The following is a 22,424-nucleotide window of genomic DNA, read 5'->3' as shown; positions in this document are numbered from 1 at the left end:
CCAGCATTCTGGCAGAAACTCTGAGGCAGGCAGAGAAGAAAGCTTTGTAGTGGAAAAAAGGAAGATTCCAGGTGTGATTGGAAGCTATTGGCCTGGGGAAGCTGGAGGCGGGATTATAGCATTTGATGTGATTGCTTTATTATTGTCGTTGTCACTAGGTCCTGTCCACCTCCTTGTGACCCCCTGGACTGCAGCATGCTAGGCTCCTCTGTCCTTCACTGTCTCCTGGAGTTTGCTCAAATTCTTGTCCATTGAGCCAGTGATGCTATCTAACCGTCTCATCCCCTGCTGCCCTCTTCTCCTGCTCTCAATCTTTCTCAGCATCAGGGTCTTTTCCAATGAGTTGACTCTTTGCATCAGGTGGCCAAAGTCTTGGAGCTTCAGCTTTAGCATCAACGATAAATATTCAGGGTTGATTTCCTTCAGGATTGACTGGTTTGATCTCCTTGCAGTCCAAGGGACTCTCAAGAGTCTTCTCCAACACCACAATTTGAAGCCATCTATTCTTCAGTGCTCAGCCTTCTTAATGGCCCAACTTTCACATCCATACATGACTACTGGAAAAAGCAGCTTTGACTATACGGATGTTTTTTGGCAAAGTGAGGTCTCTGCTTTTTAATATGCTGTCTAGATTTGTCATAGCTTTCCTTCCAAGAAGCAAGTGTCTTTCAATTTCATGGCTACAGTTACCATCTACAGTGATTTTGGAGCCATGAAGGGATGGGACGAGATGCTGTGATCTTAGTTTTTTGAATGTTGAGTTTCAAGCCAGCTTTTTCACTCTCTATTTCAGCCTTATCAAGAGGCTCTTTAGTTCCTCTTCACTTTCTGCCATATAGTGGTATCATCTGCATCTGAGATTGTTAATATTTCTCTTGGCAATCTTGATTCCAGCTTGTGATTCCTCCAACCTTGCATTTTGCATTATGTATTCTGCATATAAGTTAAATAAGTGAAGTCGCTCAGTCGTGTCTGACTCTTTGTGACCCCATGGACTGTAGCCTACCAGGTTCCTCCATCCATGGGATTTTCCAGGCAAGAGTACTAGAGTGGGTTGCCATTTCCTTTTCCAGGAGATCTTCCCAACCCAGGGACTGAACCTGGGTCTCCCACATTGTAGGCAGACACTTTACCATCTGAGCCACCAGGGAAGTCTAAGCAGGGTGAAAATATACAGCCTTATTGTACTCCTTTCTCAATTTTCCACCAGTTGTTCCATGTCCAGTTCTAACTATTGCTTCTTGACCTGCATAAAGTTTCTCAGGAGACAGGTAAGGTGGTCTGGTGGTCCTATCTCTTTAAGAATTTTCCAGTTTGTTGTAATCCACACAGTCAAAGGCTTTAGTGTAGTCAATGAAGCAGAAATAGATTTTTTTTTTTAAATTCCCTTGCTTTTTCCGTGATCCAACAAAGGTTTGCAATTTGATCTCTGGCTCCTTTGCCATTTTGAAATCCAGCTTTACATGTGAAAGTTCTCAGTTCACATACTGCTGAAGCCTAGCTTGAAGATTTTGAGCATAACCATGCTAACATGTGAAATCAGCACAATTATATGATAGTTTGAACATTCTTTGGCACTGCCTTTCTTTGTGGTAGGAATGAAAACTGACCTTTTCCAGTCATGTGGCCATTGCTGAGTTTTCCAAATTTGCTGCCATATTCACAAATTTGCAGCATTTTCACATCATCATCTTTTAGGATTTTAAATAGTCTAGCTGGAATTCCATCATCTCCACTAGCTTTGTTCATAGTAGCTTCCTAAGGCCCGCTTGACTTCACACTTCAGAGTGTCCAGTTCTAGGTGAGTGACTGCATCATCATGGTTATCTGGGTCATTGAGACCTTTCTTGTGTAGTTTCATGTATACATTTCTTGTATAGTTATGTGTATTCTTGCCACCTCTTAATCTCTTCTGTTTGTTAGGTCCTTACCATTTCTGTCCTTTATCATGGGGAAGAAAATGGCAACCCAGTCCAGTATTCTTGCCTGAAGAACCCCATGAGCAGTATAAAAAGGCAAAAACATGATTGGTTAAAAGAGCATATTTGGCTTCCTCTGATTGGTTGAATTTCTGCAATTGGAAGCAGGGATGAAAATTAGGGAAGCTCTCAGTTATTAATCAATTCCTGTCCATTTTGGGCTGATTGTTGCAGGAGTTATTATTTGGCTTCCTGAGTTATTTGCTAGAAATAGTGGTCTGATATCCGACAAGTGTGACTTGTACATAGTATGTTAGTTTCCTGGGCTGGTTACTGTAGCTAATGGATTATTTTTCTGAGATTGTGTAGATTGTGGGTCAGAGTTCTATTTGTATATATATTATATGGCTATTGTCTATTTGTATATTCAATTTCTCCTAGACTTTCTAAGAAAATAATCATGAATGCATGTGGAGATGATTATTGAAGAATTATTAATATCTGCAGTATAGAAAAATAGAAACACTAAATTTATAAGAATAGGAGTCTAGTTTAATAAATTATACTATGTTAATATAATATTATTTAACTTCCATTTGGGGATGATGCAGAAGAATATCTCCTGTCATTAAATATTTATAGTACTTTAAAATAAGTAGAACAGTTATAGAAGTAGAACAGTTATAAAACAGTATCTGCTTTTGGGGACTTCCCTGGTGGTCCAGTTTTTAAGATTCCATGCCTCCACTACAGGGGACATGGGTTGGATCAGTAGACAAAGAACTAAGATCCCACGTGCCTGCAGCATATCCAAAAAAACCCAACACCAAAAACTGTTTTATAGCTTTTCAATTTAGTTAAGTAAATTATACTGTATTAATGTAAGATAACTTCCATTTTTGGATGATGTAGAAATATATATCATTAAATATTTGTAATAATTTAAGAAAAGTAGAATAGTTATAAAACAACATCTAAATTATGACTTTATTTTTGAAAAAAAAAATGTCTAAAAGAAAATTCTGGTGTGATATCTATCATATTGACTCCTGAATCAGCATGGTGGGGTTAGGAGTAATTTAAGATTTTTTCCCTTTTCTCTGGTTTTAAATTATATGCCATTCACTTGTGCTATTTTTAGACACTGAAAATTCCTTTACGTGTGTATTTTTAAAGGGAAAAGGAGAAAAGTAGCCCATTGCTGTTTGGTCGCCAAGTCGTGTCCAACTCTTTTGCGACCCCATGGACTGTAGCTTGCCAGACTCCTCTGCCCATGAGATTTCCCAGGCAGGAATACTGGAGTGGGTTGCCATTTCCTTCTCCAAGAGATCGTCCCAACCCAGGGACTGAACCTACATCTCCTGTCTTGGCAGGAGGGTTCTTTACCACCGAGCCATCAGAGAAGCCCCAAAGTAGCCCATAGGTTGGCATATGTTATGTGCCCATTTAAGAGAAGGAGAGACTAAGGTATTAAAAGCAACATGAATGAATGAGTCCACATACATGTAGTGTTAGCAGATAGAGCTGTCTAAACATGCCTCGCTGCAATTTTTATGTGACATGATCACTGGCTAAAGCGATTTGTTATGATACCACTTTTTCACAGATGTGTTTCTTGAAAACTGTGAAAACTTCTATCTTGACAAGCTGTCAAATGAAATGCAAACATTTTTGTACCAAAGCAATTCTAATCGTTTCACAGATGCACTGGGAATATTTTTCTTCAGGACTCCCATGGAAGCCAGCAATGTTTCTCTAATTACTTCAAGTCTAAGGATGAAAAACTTTGTTTTATACATGGTGATGGGATTCAGACCCCAGGGAAGCTAGCATCATTTTAGTTTTTAAGGCAGATCTTGGTGGGCTTTCTGAATGTCACTCCTTGAAATAGCCTGTAGGTTCAAACCACACAATCACGTTCTTCTCTCAGGAAGACATTTATGCAGAAGGACATAGCTATTGGCATCTTTGGTCATAGGAATACAGAAGACATTGTGACCTTGAAAATGGCCTTTGGTGTGTGTCTTTAGACATGCGTTTCAGTAGTTGTGGGACATTGGCTTCTCTAGCTGTGGCGTGCAGGCTTGGTTGCTCTGCAACATGTGGTATCTTAGTTCCCTGACCAGAGATCAAACCCACGTCCCCTGAATTGTAAGGTGAAGTCTTAACCACTGGACCACCAGGGAAGTCCTCATAGGAGCTATTTACATTTTTCTATTTATTTTTACTTCCGCTTGGTAACTTACCTCCACTCATTTCCACCTTAATTTCTTATTACTGCTGCTGCTGCTAAGTCGCTTCAGTCGTGTCCGACTCTGTGCTACCCCATAGACGGCAGCCCACCAGGCTCCCCCGTCCCTGGGATTCTCCAGGCAAGAACACTGGAGTGGATTGCCATTTCCTTCTCCAATGCAGGAAAGTGAAAAGTGAATGTGAAGTCGCTCAGTCGTGTCCGACTCTTCGCGACCCCATGGACTGCAGCCTACCAGGCTCCTCTGTCCGTGGGATTTTCCAGGCAAGAGTATTGGAGTGGGTTGCCATTGCCTTCTCCCAATTTCTTACTAAGTATTATGTTAATACATAAAGCAGTGTTTTTCAGATAACTGCTCCCAGGAGAAAAAGGAAGAAATCCTGGAAAGTGAGAAACCCAGTGGACCCATTGCCAAACAAGGAAAACCAGATGTGCAAAGTCAAGACCACGCCAGCACCAGCCCTGGGCTCACTGAACCTGCCAAGATCCCAAGCCTGTAAGGATAACTTACTCATATAACTTCGTGCTGGTACAGTCTCATTCACTGGCTACTTCTTTTAATGCTTTGTTAAGGATAAAGAGGTGTTCCACATCATTTTTGAAACCTTTATATGTGTTAAGTTTCCAGGGCAATAGACAAAGGCAAATAATCTACAGGGTGACTTCCCAACAAGACAGTTCTGTGCTGCAAGTCATAAGTGGGCCTGAAACATCGGTGCAAGACGAGATGTCCGTGGATGCGATGCATGTCTTCATCGATGAACATGGTAAGTCTTTAGAGCTCTTTACTCATGAGGTGGAGGGGGGAAGCTGGCAGCTTTCTCAAGTCCTATATGGTCTCTTAGCCTGAGGACAGGTTTACCAGCCATCTGAAAGTAGAAGGGTCCTATGAGACCCTTCCTAAACTAAAATGATGTAAACTCCTCAGCCTCTGGGATCTAATGCCTGATGATCTGAGGTGGATCTGATGTAATAATAACAGAAATAAAGTGCACAACAAATATAATGCCCTTGAATCATCCTGAAACCACCCCCTACCTGGTCCATGGAAAAGTTGTTTTCCATGAAACCGGTCAAGTGAAGAAGCAGTTGTCCAGGGATGCATAAAATGCATCAGTATAATACACTGCTGCTGCTGCTGCTAAGTCGCTTCAGTCGTGTCCGACTCTGTGCGACCCCATAGACAGCAGCCCACTAGGCTCCTCTGTCCCTGGGATTCTCCAGGCAAGAATACTGGAGTGGGTTGCCATTTCCTTTTCCAATGCATGAAAGTGAAAAGTGAAAGTGAAGTCGCTCAGTCGTGCCCGACTCTTAGCGACCCCATGGATTGGAGCCTACCAGGCTCCTCCGTCCATGGGAATTTCCAGGCAAGAGTGATGGAGTGGGGTGCCATTGCCTTCTCCGAGTATAATACACAGATACTCCCAATTCAAAGCCATGATAGTTTGATGCTGAGATGCTGGGTGGGAGCCTGGCGATGCTACTCTTACTGCTTAGGGTGTGAGCTGGCTCCATAGCTCACTGCAGAACAAAGACTGAATGCTGTTTTACTTTTAGCCTTTTAGAAGCAGAACTCATTTCCGGATTTTTTTAGGTTAGCAAAATAGGTACTAAGGTCGATCTTTTGTAAAAAGTGAAGTGCATAAAGCAAACTTTTGAAAAGCAGGGGATCCCTGTATTAGACTTTGGAACAGGAAGGCTTCGTGCTGACTGCTCACAGTTAATGTTCTTTGGACAGGCTGTGCGCCCTCTGCCTCAGGGCCTTTGCATATACCACGCCCCTATGCCTGCATTGTGCCATTTATCCTGCAGATCTCTATTCTAAAGAAGATTCTTCAGGAAAACCTTTCCTGGATATCCCAGGCTTAATAAATTTCATCTGTGCTTTTGCTCTCTCAACACCCTATCCCTTTCCTTCTTTGAGACTATTACAGCTTCTAGTTGTTTATTGAGTGCTCAGTTGCTTTGATTGTGTCTGGCTCTTTGTGACCCCATGGGCCGTAGCGTGCCAGATTCCTTTGTTCATGGATTTTCCAGGCAAAAATACTGGAGTGGGTTGCCATTTCCTACTCCAGGGGATCTTCCCTACCCAGGGATCAAACCCATGTCTCCTGAGTCTCTTGCCTTGCAGGCAGATTCTTTACTGTTGAACCACTGGGGAAGCCCAGTGTCTATTGCCTTATAATAATTTGATTATTGACATTCTCTCCATTTTCACAATTGTTAATTTCAGGAAGGTAATGTCCAGCACCTAATAAATATTTATTGGATATATGCTGAAATCTGACTTTGATATATTTTTAATGCCTTGTTACAAAAACATTAAGAGGAATAGAAAAAGAGAGAAAGGAAGGGAGAAATAAATAAAAAGTCATTAAGTGGCAAGTTCAAGGTTCCTTTGATTAAGAGATATAGATCCTAGGTTTTCTAGGATGAGTCTTGGGTTAAATTTTTTAAAGATCAATTAATACTTGATTATTCTACTCTCAAGGGCTTCCCAGGTGGTGCTAGTGGTTAAGAACCTGCCTGCCAGTACAGATATGGGTTTGATCCCTGGGTTGGGAAGATCCCCTAGAGGAGGGCGTGGCCACCCACTCCAGTATTCTTGCCTGAGAAATCCAGTGGACAGAGGAGCCTGGTGGGCCACGGTCCACAGGGTCCAACATGATTGAAATGACTTCACACCCTTGCACGCACATTCTACTTACAAATAGATCCTGGTTTGGATAATAAATTATGTGTTACCGTCTCTCTATAGACCAGTAATTTATAGTTTGAAGTGCTTTTGCATCTGTAGAAATACAAAGAGACTTTTATGTTATAAAGAACAACATTATCACTTTTGTCCAAGCCTCCAGAGGGGCTGTGGTTGTCACTGTCTGTGCTTTTCTTGGTGGGACAGCCTTCGAGTCGAGGTCAGGCACTGTGGAATGCCTTGCAACTACTCCTAACAGACAAGGCTAATTATGCTCCCCTGTCACCTGAAGAAAGTACAGTTAAAACCTCTTCTGGGGAGAAGCCGTTTACATTTACAAAGTGAACTGATTTTCACACCTCAATACCCTGAACCACTTTAGCAGGCTAAATTAATTCCATCTCGTGCTTTCCCTCATTACCAGGCTGACACCCCAGTCAGCAGCTATGCCAGTGCTTATCTGCAAATTCAAAGGTAGGGATGGCCCCATGTGGCCCACTTATCAAAACCATGCATTTAATAAGCCTCTTTTTGTGCATGATACCAAAAACAAGACAAACCCCCAGTTACAGCATGCTCAGATCATCCTGACACATGAAGAGAATATACCAAAAAATGCATTGAAAAGAATGTATTAGAAGAAGATTAGAGATGGAGCAAATTAATCGATGAAAAGCAATTAAGTGATAAGTAACTGAGTCATGTGATATCACTTATATGTGGGATCTAAAAAAATGGATACAAGTGAACATACTTAGAAAATAGAAACAGACTCACAGAGGTAGAAAACAAACTTATGCTTACCAAAGGGGAAAGCAGGGAGGGTTATACTAGGGATTTGGAACTAACAGATATACTATTATATATTATATATATATATAATATACATAAAATAAATTACATATAAAACAGTATATATTATATAATTATGTTTAAATTATATTTATATGATTATATAAAATTATTATATATAAATATAGTTATACATACATAAATGCTATATTAATGTTATAATGTTATATTGTGTATATTATTATATATTATATATAAAATAAATAAACAACAAGGACCTACTCTATAGCATTAGGAACTATATTCAATATCCTGTAATAACCTACAATGGAAAAGAGTCTGAAAAAGAATGTAGATGTATATGTATAATGGAATTGCTTTGCTGCACACCTGAAACTAACACAACATTGTAAATCAACTATACTTCAATGAAAAAAAAGTGACTAAGTCCAACTTGTCTAAGCATATTATTATAGTGATGCCTCAGATTTTCCTTCTATAGAGAAATACAAAGAATGGACTTAGATTACCAACAATTATTATTAAAATCATCCAAAATTAATTCCCTCTAACTTGTAAAAAGTATCCACAGAAATGATCATATACAAGCAGTTGTGTAATTTTCTTTGCTGAACTTTTGCAGGGGAGATTAAATCCTGTTATTTAAAGTCTGGAAATCAGAAAGAAGGCCCTTTCCAGCATCAGCCGTCAAATTATGAAGGCTTCTCTCACGCTGGGTAAGTAGGGCTTGTTTTCAGGTTGGGGAGGTGTCGTGTTGCTGCCCCCAGCAACTTCCATGCAACTTACTCTGACTGTAAATGAAGTGAGGATCCTGGTGTCAAATGAATGTGTTAATCCATCTGTGGGCATGAAAGCATGTGGGTCTCATGCAAAAGAAAAAGAAAACCAGATATTGTAGAATAATAAAAAATAAATGGAACCACCTTCATAGTGAGAGTGAAGTTGCTCAGTCATGTCCGACTCTTTGCAACCCCATGGACTGTAGCACACCAGGCTGCTCTGTCTGTCCATGGGATTTTCCAGGCAAGAATACTGGAGTGGGTTGCCATTTCCTTCTCCAAGGGGCTCTTCCTGACCTGGGGATCGAACCCGGGGTCTCCCGCATTGCAGGCAGATGCTTTTACCATCTGAGCCACCAGGGAAGTCCATTATACCTTCATAGTAGCCACTTCCAAAAATAAATATAGCATGTTGGATGAATAGAATGGAATCCTGTGTAAATGATATGGGGAAGGCATTGATGCCGTCTGAGGATGTATTTTGAAATCCGTCTCAAGGAATGAACTAGAGAAATGGTTAGTTTTCATCTGTATGGATGAGGCAGACTCTTTTGCTGGTAGATGGTCTAAACATCTTTTCTGTTCTCCTTCTGAGTGTGTTGAGTAACTTTCTTAATCATGTTCATTATGTTGATATGGAATTCACTTGCATGTCCAAAACATATGTGGATTAATATGTGACATTAGGCAAGCTATAAGTCTTCTCAGTTGTGGATTGAGTTCATCCTTCATCCTGGACTTTAAGATTCTTTGAGAATAATCCATAGGGGCATGCCTCAGTGGCTTGCTCTGAGTGAGAGAGTACATTTTTTCATGTACATTTCTCTAGAGCTGTATACCTTTTTGAGGATTTATGGAAGACTTTTGTGATGTCACTGAAATGCCTTAGACTTCATGTCTGGAGAGTGTAAAGGGAGTTACAGGAGCTCTACTCCTAGTTTCTAGGGTGCAGTGTTCCTTCCTGAGGTCAAAGTTTCCTTACCAGCTGTGTGTGGGAAGTTCAAGGTGAGCCTCTAGTGTACCTAGAACAAAGTCTGTCCTCGTCCCTGCAGTCTGGGCTTCAGGTGGGATTCTGCCATGTGCCAGCCTTTCAGGGTGTTCTTTTGCCATGCCTACTGCTTCTCACCTGCTCAGGAGTACTGGTGTCAGCCATCACGGTAGATCTGATGGCTGCTGTGGCTGACCACAGCAGTATGCACGACCACACAACCCCACCTGGGTCCCAGCCCCAAAGCAGCCTGCTCGGGTCCAGAGTGAGTCCTGGGAGGAGACAGGAATAGTCTCCATCACCCACCTGCCTTCCACTGTTCCTTATCTCCCTTGGTACCCACGTTTCAATCAAAACAAACAACACAAAATTCTCATTCTTCAGCCAAAAAGCATGCAAAGTAATGTTTGCCAATGGAGACCCAAGAGGAGAGACAGGTCGGCCACCCCATCTTGGCTCCAGCCTCCAGGATATTTTGTGGCAATGATTTGATGAGTTCAGTCATCTAAGGTGGCAGCTTTCTTCAGATGAAATATTTAATTAGATGAGAACACAGCTTGAGAAGCCGTCCTGCTACCCTACAATCCTCAGTTGAAAGCTGTAGTGTTTTTAAGCTGTATTTGGAACAAGTAAAAGCCTCTTATTTTATCCCCAAGTAGATTTGCAAAGCTTTTTAATTTTTGTTTTCCTGATAAATGGGCTTCACTTTCCCCGAGGAAAATATTTGAACTGCCTTTTGCTGGTAATGGCAGGTAGAATAAGACCACCTATCCAGAGCCTTAAAACACTAAAAATACACAGTGTGCAGATAAGAATTAAAAAGCGTGCCGATAGGGTTTTCAGGAAGCCCCATTCCTTGGACCATACCTCATTGACAGATACCATTAACTCACTTTCTCCCCTTAATTTCTCTCTCCTCATTAATTTCCCTCCAACTCTTGTTTTCTTTTGTTTCCTCTGTGTTTCTTCCTCAGCTAGAGCTCTTTTCTGTTTAATCACTGCTCCTCCTCCATTTTGAGACCTGCTAGGGCTAAGGATTGCCGTGGAGCATTTACTCTTGGTGAAAGAGACTTTGTCGAGGGTAGGTTTTGGCCCTGCTGGAGTTTTAGGGGACACCGGTTGTGTTTTCCTGTGAAGCCCTGTGGCTTAGCAGTGTCTCAAAATGTCAGTCCTTTCCTAGATCCATGTACATGAACAGTGAGACCCTTTCTGTTACCCATGAGAGAAATCCAAGTCCAGCAGCCTTCACCAAAATGCGAATTTAGGGGCCATGTAACGGAGCTGTCTTGGGTAGATGGCTTCAAGTGTGTGGTTTCTGCTTCTCCCATCACCTTCCTGTTGCTCTTTTTGACATCACTCTCAAACACCTCACCCTGACAGTCAAAAGATGCCTGCAGGGACTTCCCTGCTGGCCCCGTGGTTGAGACTCTGTGCTTTCAACACAGTGGGTACAGGTTCAATCCCTGGTTGGGGAACTAGGGTCCCACATGCCTTGTGACTAAAAGTAAATAAAATGCTCTGATACTAAAAGAAGAGGTGCTTCAGTAGCCCCACATCTTATGTCTTCTCTCAGTCAAGTCCACTGGAGATAACATATTTCTTCCCCATAAACTGTGTGACTCCTTCATTCTGACTGGGCCATGGACCCTGAGCCCAGCCACCAAAGCAAGTACTTGGCTTGGGTCTAAGCACATGCACAGAGCTGGAATGCCAGGTTCCCTTTGAGAACGTACGGGAGTTCTCTTCAGAGGGAAAATTGGAGCAGGGTGGGTGGACATGTGCTTAGTTGCTCAATCGTGTTGGACTCTTTGCGACTCCATAGACGTAGCCCACCAGGCTCCTCTGTCCATGGGATTTGCCAGGGAGGATACTGGAGTGGGTTGCCGTTTCCTACTCTGCAGGGGATCTTCCTGACCCAGGGTTGAACGTGCATCTCTTGAGTCTCCTGGATTGGCAGGTGGTTCTTTACCACTAGTACCAGCGCCACCTGGGAAGCCCCACGGTGCATGGATGCTGGGCAGCAGAGATTGACACATGATCCCTGAGGACTCTCCTTCTGGTAAAATGCAAGTAAATTAATGACTGTCCTTCTTTAAAGAGAGTGATGATCGAGTTTATAAAAGCAACCTTCTTTTAAAGAAACGTTCCTCGTTGTCTCTTACATTTTTTGTATGTGAACATTCTGATGGACAAGGTCTTGGTCCCCCAGCCCTACATGCAATGTTCTTTTTTCTATTTTTAAAGATCTTTTTTTTAATGTGGACCATTTAAAAGTCTTTATTGAATTTGTTACAATATTTCTTCTGTTTTATGCTTTGGTTTTGTGGCCGCAAGGCGTGTGGGGTCTTAGCTCCTTGACCAGGAATCGAACTCTCACCTCCTGCATTGGAAGGTGACGTCTGAACCACTGGGCCACAAGGGAAATTCTCCTACATGCTAAGTTCTAAGTCTTTGATTATCTGCTTTTTCCTAAGGTAGTTTGACAGGGCATCAGTCTTAAGAGTTCTAAGAAAGAATGGCCCACAGTCACGTACATCATCTCTTTCATGAAATGATGATGATCATTTCATCATCTCTTTCATGTCTGCTATTATATGTATGTGTGCTTGGTCACCCAGTCATGTCTGACTCTCTGTGACCCCTTGGACTGTAGCCTGCCAGGCTCTTCTGTCCACGGGACTTCCCAGGTAAGAATACTGGAGTGGGTGCCATTTTATTATTTGAGAATATACATGTCCTGTGTACTGTCTACTCTTTGAGATAAGTTGGTCCTTTCAAAGGGACTTTGTTCTGGAATGTTATGGCCATTCAGTGGCCCATTTGGGCACAGGAGGTGTGCGGTGCTTCTTGTTTGATGCTTGAGCACAAAACTTGAGTCACTTCACTTAGCAAAGTTGTAGCATTGAAGGTGTCCTGGGTGATGCTGGACAAGCACTTCTGGGACTGCCATTGTTTAATGCATGCTCAGAAACAACGGCTCAGTCCTATGTAGAGTCAGACGATCTTCTGGGTTTCAGCTGCTGTCTGACAGCCTTAGGGTGAATATTCCAACAGTCTCACACTCCTCCCCTGGCTAAGAGGTATTAAAAGCTGTGCCACCCACACGTGGGAGGCTAATTTCTTTGGCTTTGTAATCAGACGGCTTTTGTGGATGCGTGTGGTGTAGTGATGGCTTGGGTATTTTTGAACTGGTTGTATGAACGAAAAATTGTGGTAAGATAGGATGAGAGCAGGGCTTCCTGGGTGGCTCAGGCTATCATCTGCCCACAATGAGGGAGACCTGGGTTCTATCTCTGGGTTGGGAAGATCACCTGGAGAAGGGAATGACCAACCCACTCCAGTATTCTTGCCTGGAGAATTCCATGGACAGAGGAGCCTGGTGGGTTACAGTCCGTGGGGTTGCAGAGAGTCAGACACACTGACTGACTAACACTTTCACTATCTTTGGGATAAAAGCAAACAGGCTGGTTTAATTTGTTGTTGTTGTTTTCAAAAAGAATTTATGTATTTATTTGGTTGCACTAGGTCTTATTTGGAGAAGGCAATGGCAACCCACTCCAGTACTCTTGCCTGGAAACTCCCATAGATGGAGGAGCCTAGTAGGTCCATGGGGTTGCAAAGAGTCAGACATGACTGAGCGACTTCACTTTCACTTTTCACTTTCATGCATTGGAGAAGGAAATGGCAACCCATTCCAGTGTTCTTGCCTGGAGAGTCCCAGGGACGGCGGAGCCTGGTGGGCTGCTATCTACAGGGTCGCACAGAGTCGGACACAACTGAAGCAACTTAGCAGCAGCAGCAGCAGGTCTTATTTGCCGCACACGGGATCTTTAGTTTTGGCATTGGGATCTAGTTCCCTGACCAGGTTTGAACCTGGGCTTTCTGCATTGGGAGAGCAGAGTCTTAGCCACTGGACCACCAGGGAAATTCCAAGCTGGTTTAGTTTGAGTGTGTTAATTTTTGCATTGACCACATCCAATTCACCTTGATTCATGGACCTAACATTCCAGGTTCCTATGCAATATTGTTCTTTATAGCATCAGACTTTACTTTCACCACGAGACACATCCACAACTGGGCATCGATTCCACTTTGACCCAGCTGCTTCATTCTTTCTGGAGCTATCTCTCCGCTCTTCCCCGGTAGCATATTAGACACTTACTGACCTGGGCGCCTTATGTTCTGGTGTCCTGTGTGTGCTGCAGTCCATGGGGTCGCAAAGAGTTGAACACGACTTAGCAACTGAACAACAACAATCCTTTCATTAACATACCTGTGTGTGTGTCTGTATATATAGAGAGTGTCATTCCTTTCTTTAATGCTAGAGGTAAAGGCATCAGAACAGCACATAGCTGATCAAGAGCAATGACAGCGGGCCCGGAGTTTGTAACTTAGAGGGCCAAGTCACTCACACTACACTGTACCCCAGTGGCCTCGAGTCTTTCCGTGGGAAGCAGCATTCTGGCAGCTCCTGGCCCTGAAGGAGTGTTTTCCTGTCATAGTGGTGGCAGCAGCCATCGCTTATCGATGCCGTATTCTGCACTAAGCACTGTGCTAAGTACTAAAGTATCCCCTTCCATCCATGTGACAAAGGAGAGGCAGGTGATATTAGCTGCATTAGATAGAAAAGGAAACAGAGACTGGTGAAGAAACAAGCCCAACCTCAGTAGCTACTAAGAGGCCGGGGGACTCTTAAATTCCTCCCCCAGCACCCTTCTGCAGGCAGGGGCCACAGCCTCAATTGCTGGGTGCCAGGCAGGAGGGACAAATGGGTGAAGTGGACCCAGAATCAAATGCGAGGGGTGTTGGGTGCTGAATCCATTGGAGGGCGTTGGTCCTGTGGCACCAGTGGTAAAGACTCCACCTGCCAATGCAGGAGACACAAGAGATGTGGGTTTGATCCCTGAGTTGGGAAGATCCCCTGGAGGAGGAAATGGCAACCCATCCCATATTCTTGCCTGGAAAATCTCATGGACAGAGGAGCCTGGTGGGCTACAGTCCATGGGGTTGCAAAGATTCGGACACGACTGAGCACATGCACTTGCTAGAGGGCTATTTAGGGCGCTTATGGCAGCTTGGGAAGCCTGGGTGGCCAGACTTTCCAATTTATTCCCAAGAGGAGCTAGAAATTCCCATTTATCTGTAAAAATCCATTTTTTAAAAAGATTTTTTTTTGATGTGGACCATTAAAAAAAATCTTTACTGAATTTGTTATAATACTCAATAATGTATTCTTTTATTTTTTATGTTTCTGGTTTTTTGTCTGAGAGGCCTGTGGGATCTTAGCCACTTACCAGGAATTGAACCCACATTCCTGGCATTGGAAGGCGAAGTCTTAACTCCTGAATCACCAGGGACGTCCCTCTATTTTGTCTAATGTTATTGATTTTAATATTTTTTTGAATTGCCATAGGCCACAGATAACATGTATGGTTGGCTGAGGCCTGTGAGTGCTCTGAGACCTGGGTGAGGCAGTCCTCTTGCTAACACATGTGATATTGGGGTGCTCTTACGTGGAACCCCACCTCCTCCAGGCACCCTTCACAGCCCATGCTTCACTGCTTCACTCCTGGAGGCCCATGGCGCTGGCCTCCAACCCTTCCTCTTCCAGGCCTCTGCCTGTTTTTGCCTGGAACGCCCATCTCCATGCACTTCTACCTTCTGGAATTCTCTTCTTTCCAAGCACAGATTACTATCTGCCTCTTATATCCATCTTTCCTGTGTCAGTCCTTCCATGACAATTACTCCGTCCCTCCATGCTGCTGTTAGAGGAGCTTGCCACACTCTCCCTGGTGCAGGAGACGCCCAGCTCTTCTAGACTGTTCTTGTTTAAGGAAAAGTCACCATGGCTAGGGTGCCTCTGGGGTTCTCTGGTGGCTCAGTGGTAAAGAATCCGTCTGCCAAATGCAGGAAGCACGGGTTCAGTTGCTGGGTCAGGAAGATCCCCTGGAGAAGGAACTGGCTACCCACTCCAGTATTCTTGCCTGGAGAATCCCACGGACAAAGGAGCCTGGTGGGCTACAGTTCATGGGGTTGCAGAGAGTTGGACACAATTTAGTGACTAAACAACAAATAAAAATACTAGGGTGCCTCTGTAGCCCTCACTTAGCCCTCTGTAGGTAGATGTTCGGTAAATAGTGAACTGAATCAAATTAATCATTGGAAATGACAAGGTAGCCCAATTAGAGTTCTGGATAGCAGACACCAACTGGTCATGTAGGGATAGCAGATAAGAGATAGAGTAGGAGCGGGAGAGGTGGGGTGTGAAATCCCGTGGAGGATGTCATGTTTGGCTTTGCTTGCAGCAGAAGTAATTAGACCTCTCTGCCATCTATGGGGTCACACAGAGTTGGACACAACTGAAGTGACTTAGCAGCAGCAGAGAAACAACCCAGTGAAAGTGGATTATTCAAACAGCACCAACAGATCACTCCCTCACCCGATTGTTGGAGGGCAAGAGCCAGAAGCAATAGGAGTTTGTCTGGTCAACGTATTTTTTAAAATTTAACTTTTATTGACGTATAGTTGCTTTACTGCTTTGTGTTAGTTTTTGCTGTACAGCAAGGTGAATCAGCTATACATATACATATATCCCCCCCCTTTTTTTTGGATTCTCTTCCCATGTAGGTCATCACAGAGCACTGAGTACAGTTCCCTGTGCTATGCTGTGTGTGTGTGTTAGTCACTTATTTGAGACCCCATGGACAGTAGCCCACCAGGCTCCTCTGTCCATGGGATTCTCCAGACAAGAATACTGGAGTGGGCTGTCATGCTGTCCTCCAGGGGATCTTCTTGATGCAGGGATTGAACCCACTATATAGTAGGTCCTTGTTAATTAACTTATACATAATAGTATATATATGAGGGCTTCCCTGGTAGCTCAGTGGTAAAAAATCCACCTGCAATGCAGGAGCTGTAGGAAATGCGGGTTCAATCCTTGGATCAGGAAGATCCCCTGTAGGAGGGCACATAGCCCACTCCAGTATTCTTGCCTGGAGAATTCCATGGACAGAGGAGCCTGCTGGGCTACAGTCCGTGGAGTTGCAAAGAGTTGGACTCAACTAAAGAGACTTAGCAGCACACACTTGGTGTATATTCGTAATACAGAATGTTATCTTCTCCTTTCATAAGTGGCAAAATGGAGGGGAAAAAACCCTGCGAACTGACTCTTTTTAACCCTTCTCTGTAAAAATTGAGGTTGAGTCTCAAATTTTATTTTCTAGCGTTATATTCCATTCAATGGAAATGATTTTCTTTGTCCATATGAGAGATGACTGTGATGGAAAGCTGACATTTCCTGAAGGAAAGCCACACTTCCCTGACATCAGAGGGGTTGTGTCTGCAGCTTGAACTTTCATCTTGGACTGACTCAGATTCCCATTCCTGCACAAAGAGTAACTTTGGGTTTGACACTGAGCAGCTTTCTTGATCATTTGAAGCATCAGCTTTCTAATCCATAAATGGAAATAATACTAGGAATGAATTCAGTGGGTGGCTTCAAAAGCTAAATATCATAGCTGAAGCTCCAATACTTTGGCCACCTGATGTGAACAGCCGACTCATTGGAAAAGACCCTGATGCAGGGAAAGATTGAGGGCAGGAGGAGAAGGGGACGACAGACGACAAGATAGTTGGATGACATCACCGGTTCAAAGCACATATGTCTGAGCAAACTCAAACATAGTGAAGACAGTGGAGATGGTGAAGGGTGTGCCTGGTGTGCTGGCAGTCCACGGGGTCACAGAGAGTCAGGCACGGCTGAGTAGCTGAACAGCAACCTTATGCAGTGCTTAGTATGGTATCTCTCACAGCGGACGCTGGGCAATGTGAGCTCTTGTTAAATGGTCTCCAAACAGAAGCAGTGGGGTGGTGGTTAAGGTTCACCATGACTTTACGCAGCAATAGAGCTGGACTTCACGCTGAGGAAAGTCTTTCCTCTCGCACTTTTATGAGTCACTTTATGAGATTTTAAAGACGGTTAAGTACCTTGTAGTCTATCAACCTGTTGTGTTCCAGCTTTTTGGCCTCTTTGGTGGTTTTAGAGAAGGTACTTTACTATTTTATGCCTGGCTTATAATGCCATTACATTTAGAGTTCTCCTATCAGAGTAAACATAAAGTTTGATGTTGAACTTGGAAGGATTCCGAGTTGGGGGTTTCTAAGCCCTTCAGCCATGGAAGATATTAGAAAAACAGTCTTTTCCCTTTAAGGCGACTTCAGTGGCTGGGATCGCCTCCAACTAGGCCATTAAACCCCTGATTCTCATTATTGGCCAGAAAGCCATTCCTCTTCACCATTGTTAAGTCTAGTTGCCATGTGACAGTTTTATATCCCTGACTCCCAAGTATGAATAGGGAATTGTTTGCTGTGTAACTTCCATGTCTCTCTGGGGATTCCTGGAGGAAACCAGGGGAGGAAACAAATTTCCCTCCTTGGTCCCTCCGTCATGGTGGGAACCAATACATTTCTCATTAACTGCCAGAGAAATATAAGCGGTATTTTCTGGTTGTACAATAACTGTCCAGAAAGCCAGTACCTTTGGTAACATTATCTCATGTACTTCTGCTTGCCTCAGAAACTAGAATAAGGGACAATGGCTTGAATAGCAGAGTTCAGAATTGCTATGTAAAAAAAAATTTCAGAGGATAAATTTATTACCCAGGACACAGGACTGATTCAGCTCAGACCCTCCTATGAGCTCATCTGCCTAGAAAATCGAAGTTGAAATAGTCTCTCTGCCTAGGAAGTTGAAGATGAAGCTGCATAAAAGTTGAAGTGTGTTTTGTGTCCAAAGGGTTCACTGCAAAGCGGACTTTTATTATTTCCTCTGTATGTCTTGCAATGAAAATTTGATAGTTTCTGTTCTTTGTTCAGCAAAGATTTACCTTTCTTTCATCTGTGAATTCTTGCAAGCAACATAGAAGAGCTTTCTTCTGTAAATGATGTACAACCATGCTTTAGTATTATAAGACCTTTTCTAGTGTCAAAAGCAATCTCATGCAAATGTATACAAAATTTTTAAAAGTGCGCACAAAATGCATATCATCTGCTCCCCAGTGAAATCTTATGAAAAGACATAGTGTTTACATTCATTTTGAGAATCTATTACTCATAAAGTAGCCTTGGTCTACTGAATGGTAAACTCATCTGGAGCGAATCGGTTTATAGGATCTTTATCAGGGATTTTTGTATCTCAACTTGTTTCTATTAAAAAAAAAGTAGAGTAGATTACATTAGTAATCATCTATTTATATTTATCTGGATTCACTTGTTTTGAGCTTCTGTTTATTTATGAATCATTGTACTACATATTTGGAGAAGGAAATGGCAACCCACTCCAGTATTCTTGCCTGGAGAGTCCCATGGACAGAGAAGCCTGGAGGGCTGCAGTCCCTGGGGTCACAAAGACTCGAATATGACTGAGTGACTCACATGCATGCAATAGTGCATATTGAAACAGATATTGTTATGCTTATACATTAGGCTTGCTTTTGAAAGCTACTCTAAACCTCTAAACCCATTAGGTACTACATTCCAAAGATGGATTGAAGTGCACTTAATCTTTATTGTCTTCTCAGAGTTCTTACTTTTTTGTTGAACATTATTATTATTAGCCTCTCTGACCCTAGTCTCAGTAAAACCTCCCTTACTTACTAGGATCAACTCTCAGGAAAGCCTTTCAAAGCCATCGTGCTTAAGTACCTGGATCCCAAAGAAGGTAAGCAGGCAGAAAGTTGTAAAAAACCAAAACAAGACACCTCTTTAGGATTCTCTTCTTTGCATTAGCTCAGCTAGAATGTGAGGCATGGATGTTAGTCAATTAGGTGGGCAAAATGTAAAATGTTGTAAATTCTCTCAATATTAGATATGCCTAGTTTTGTGTTCCCCTCAGGAATGAGTTGAAAATGTTAACTCCAGTGATAGATATTCAAGATACGTACATAGCTGCTTCACTCTGTTGATCTGCATGAGAGAGTTATGTGTTACTGAGTTACTTTGAAAACTGCTGGCGTGGGGGTTCTTGGTGCCTTTGATCACATTTGTTCAGTTGCTAAGTCATGCCCAACTCTTTGCAACCCCATGGACTGCAGCGCTCCAGGCTTCCCTGTCCTTCACCTTCTCCTGGAGTTTGCTCAAAAGCATGTCCATTGAGTGGGTAATGTCATTCAACCATCTCATCCTTTGTCGGCCCCTTCTGTCTTCAGTCTTTCCCAGCATCAGGGTCTTTTCCAAGGTCACACAGAGGTGGAAATATCTGGAAAAAGCAGAGGACCTTCCAGGGGTTTGCCTCTGCGAAGTTCCCGCTATTCCACAATTCCTGTGTCCTCTCTCTCTCTTGTTTTTCTGTTGTTAATATCAGATCCTTTCACTGTAGTCCTTATTTTGTTTTCTTAGACACACTGCTGCTGCTGCTGCTGCTAAGTCGCTTCAGTCGTGTCCGACTCTGTGCGACCCCATTGACGGCAGCCCACCAGGCTCCCCAATCCCTGGGATTCTCCAGGCAAGAACACTGGAGTGGGTTGCCATTTCCTCCTCCAGTGCATGAAAGTGAAAAGTGAAAGTGAAGTTGCTCAGTCGTGTCTGACTCTTAGCAACCCCACGGACTGTAGCCTACCACTAGATAGATGAAAATTTCATGCAGGCGCAGAGTCCTAACAATGGAGGGTTTGTGAGGTTGACCCTAGAAAGACTTCTTTTTTCCCAGGCACTTTCTCTGAACCCTGGGGAAGAGGCCCTGTGGCTCAGTGGGAGTCTGTCTCCATGGTCACAGCCCCGGCTGCCACACGGTGGCAGTCTCATCCCATGCTGGAGGCCCTGACCGGCTCCCAGGCTGCTGCTCTTTTTCTCAAATGCAAAGACGAATTTTGCTGTCATATAAAAGAAGAGTTGTTTGCAGAGTTTAAAGCAAGAATCCCTGTTCAAATTCTAAATAACAGGTTAGAGTTTCCAAAACAGTGCGTCTTTATGTAAAGATCCCACGTCTTGCACATGTGACTTTGGCTTTCATCTCCAGGCTGCCCCTCTGGGTGACTTGTTCCCATGGCCCCCGAGGAAGCCCGTAAAACAAGGAAGGACTGGCAGAAAGAGAGGCCCTCTCCCTCAGGGTGGTAGCCTGTAAGTTTTGAGATGTGGGGAAGATGAAGAATTTCAAGGACTTCTTTCTACATCGGTGGGAAAATGTGTTTCAGTTATTTGTTGCTTACAGAAGCTGGGGTGAGTGAAAACCTGGAGAGTGCAATATAGTACAATGTGGTCACTGTGAATTTGAAACCCAACTCTGTCGATGAGAAAATGCACCATTCTGGCCCCTGGTTCATCTTTGTTTCCTCCTGTGGCTTCTCTTTTTGTAATTTCCATTCATCACTATTTCTGCTGTTGGTGTAAGCTTGACCTAGTTTAAATTTGTATATCTATGCCATGGGGCTTCCTAGGTGGCTCAGTGGTAAAGAATCAGCCTACCAATGCAGGAGACACAGGAGATGTGGGTTCGATCCCTGGGTGGGTCAGCACGATCCCTTGAAGGAGGAAGTAGCAACCCACTCCCATACTCTTGCCTGGAGAAAACCTTGGACAGAGGAACTAGAGGGCTACAGTCCATGGGATCGCAAGAGAGTTGAACACGACTTAGTGACTAAACAACAACAACAACAAACATCTAAGTTATAGCTCTGAACCAAACTAGTTGACCAGAGATTAACCAGAGAGCAGGAAAATCAAGACCAGATGTGCAAATACGGCTCTATTGTAGTTCAGAGTGTAATTACTACAGGGTTGGAATATTTCCACTTCCATTGCTATTATAGAGGCGGAAATATCTCCTGAAGCTTAGCATTTTAACATTATATTTATTAATATGGGGGAAGTCTCTAGCCTTAAGTTAGTGAAACAGAGACTTCTTTGGAGATTTTTAAAAAATTGAAATATAGTTGATTTACAATGGTGTGTTAGTTTTAGGTGTACAGCAAAGTGATTCAGTTATTTTATATATATATATTTTTCCAGATTCTTTTCCCATATAGGTTATTATAAAATATTGAGTAGATTTCCCTGTGCTATACAGTAGGTCCTTGTTGATTATTTTATATATATGCTATTACTCCCAAACTGCTAATTTATCCCTTCCCCCCAACAGAAACTTTTTAGATGATTCTAAATCTAAACAGCCCACAGCTAAGATCAGGAGAAGAGACAGCAGATAGTCTGAGAAGAGATGCAAGAAAAGGAAGGTTGGATGGGAATTCTTGGAGGGTTGGTAGGAAAAGTCCTGTCCACTGAGTGATTTTGTGACATCATAGTCTCATTGGTTCTTGAGTGGAAAAGCTGATGCCCATGGTTCACTTCAACTTCTGGACCCCAGAAAACTATGCCACATGAAGAAGATACATCTTTTCACCCCTGGAAACAGCGTTACACATCTCCTAGTAAAATAGGAAACCTTTATACACATAACAAGGCGGGTTTTCTGGTGAGGACACACCAGTCATAAAGCTCAGAAAAGAATCTCTCTTTATATCATCATGATTCGCCTAGGATACTAAACTTCTGTAAAAGAGGGTAATTAAGAGGAGCTTGATATGCTGTTTGAATCTGTCTTTACGCAAAGAAAAAGATTAAGAGTAAGTTGAGGGCAAGGCACTCCCCCCTCAATCCTGCTCATAAAGACAACTAGAATTAGTATGTTATTTGTGTGAAAAATATAGGGGCCAGTGTACTATTTCATATGAGAATGTGCAAAGTCAGGTCTTACATCAATAGAAGGAAATAAGAAGGTTATTAAAAGTATAGTTATTAAGCGACTAATATATGAGAAGTACCATACCCAGTCTGCTTTAATTCTTACAACAATCTCTATGAGGAAGACATCATCCCTGTCTTATAGGTGAGGGTTTTAAAAAATTATTTTACTGAATTATAGCTGATTTATAATGATGTGTTAATTTCTGCCATACAGCAAAGTGTTTCAATTATACATACATAT

At 42.8% G+C, this 22,424-nt stretch overlaps 1 protein-coding gene across 1 annotated transcript in view; it reads left to right on the top strand.

Annotated features, from left to right (window-relative positions):
* The window catches only part of PCNX2 (pecanex 2), a 299,231-nt gene that overhangs the window by 31,212 nt on the left and 245,595 nt on the right, over positions 1 to 22,424 (top strand). Inside the window, exons 6-8 of the mRNA XM_055588352.1 lie at positions 4,519 to 4,666; positions 4,792 to 4,937; positions 8,301 to 8,394. Of these exons, the coding sequence (XP_055444327.1) occupies positions 4,519 to 4,666; positions 4,792 to 4,937; positions 8,301 to 8,394 (388 nt within the window). The remainder of the gene's footprint in view (positions 1 to 4,518; positions 4,667 to 4,791; positions 4,938 to 8,300; positions 8,395 to 22,424) is intronic.

Source organism: Bubalus kerabau, chromosome 1 (genome assembly GCF_029407905.1).
Source record: "Bubalus kerabau isolate K-KA32 ecotype Philippines breed swamp buffalo chromosome 1, PCC_UOA_SB_1v2, whole genome shotgun sequence".
Taxonomy (NCBI): Eukaryota; Metazoa; Chordata; class Mammalia; order Artiodactyla; family Bovidae; genus Bubalus; species Bubalus kerabau.
The sequence above is the reverse complement of the archived record's forward strand: the minus strand, read 5'-3'. Positions and strand labels throughout refer to the sequence as shown.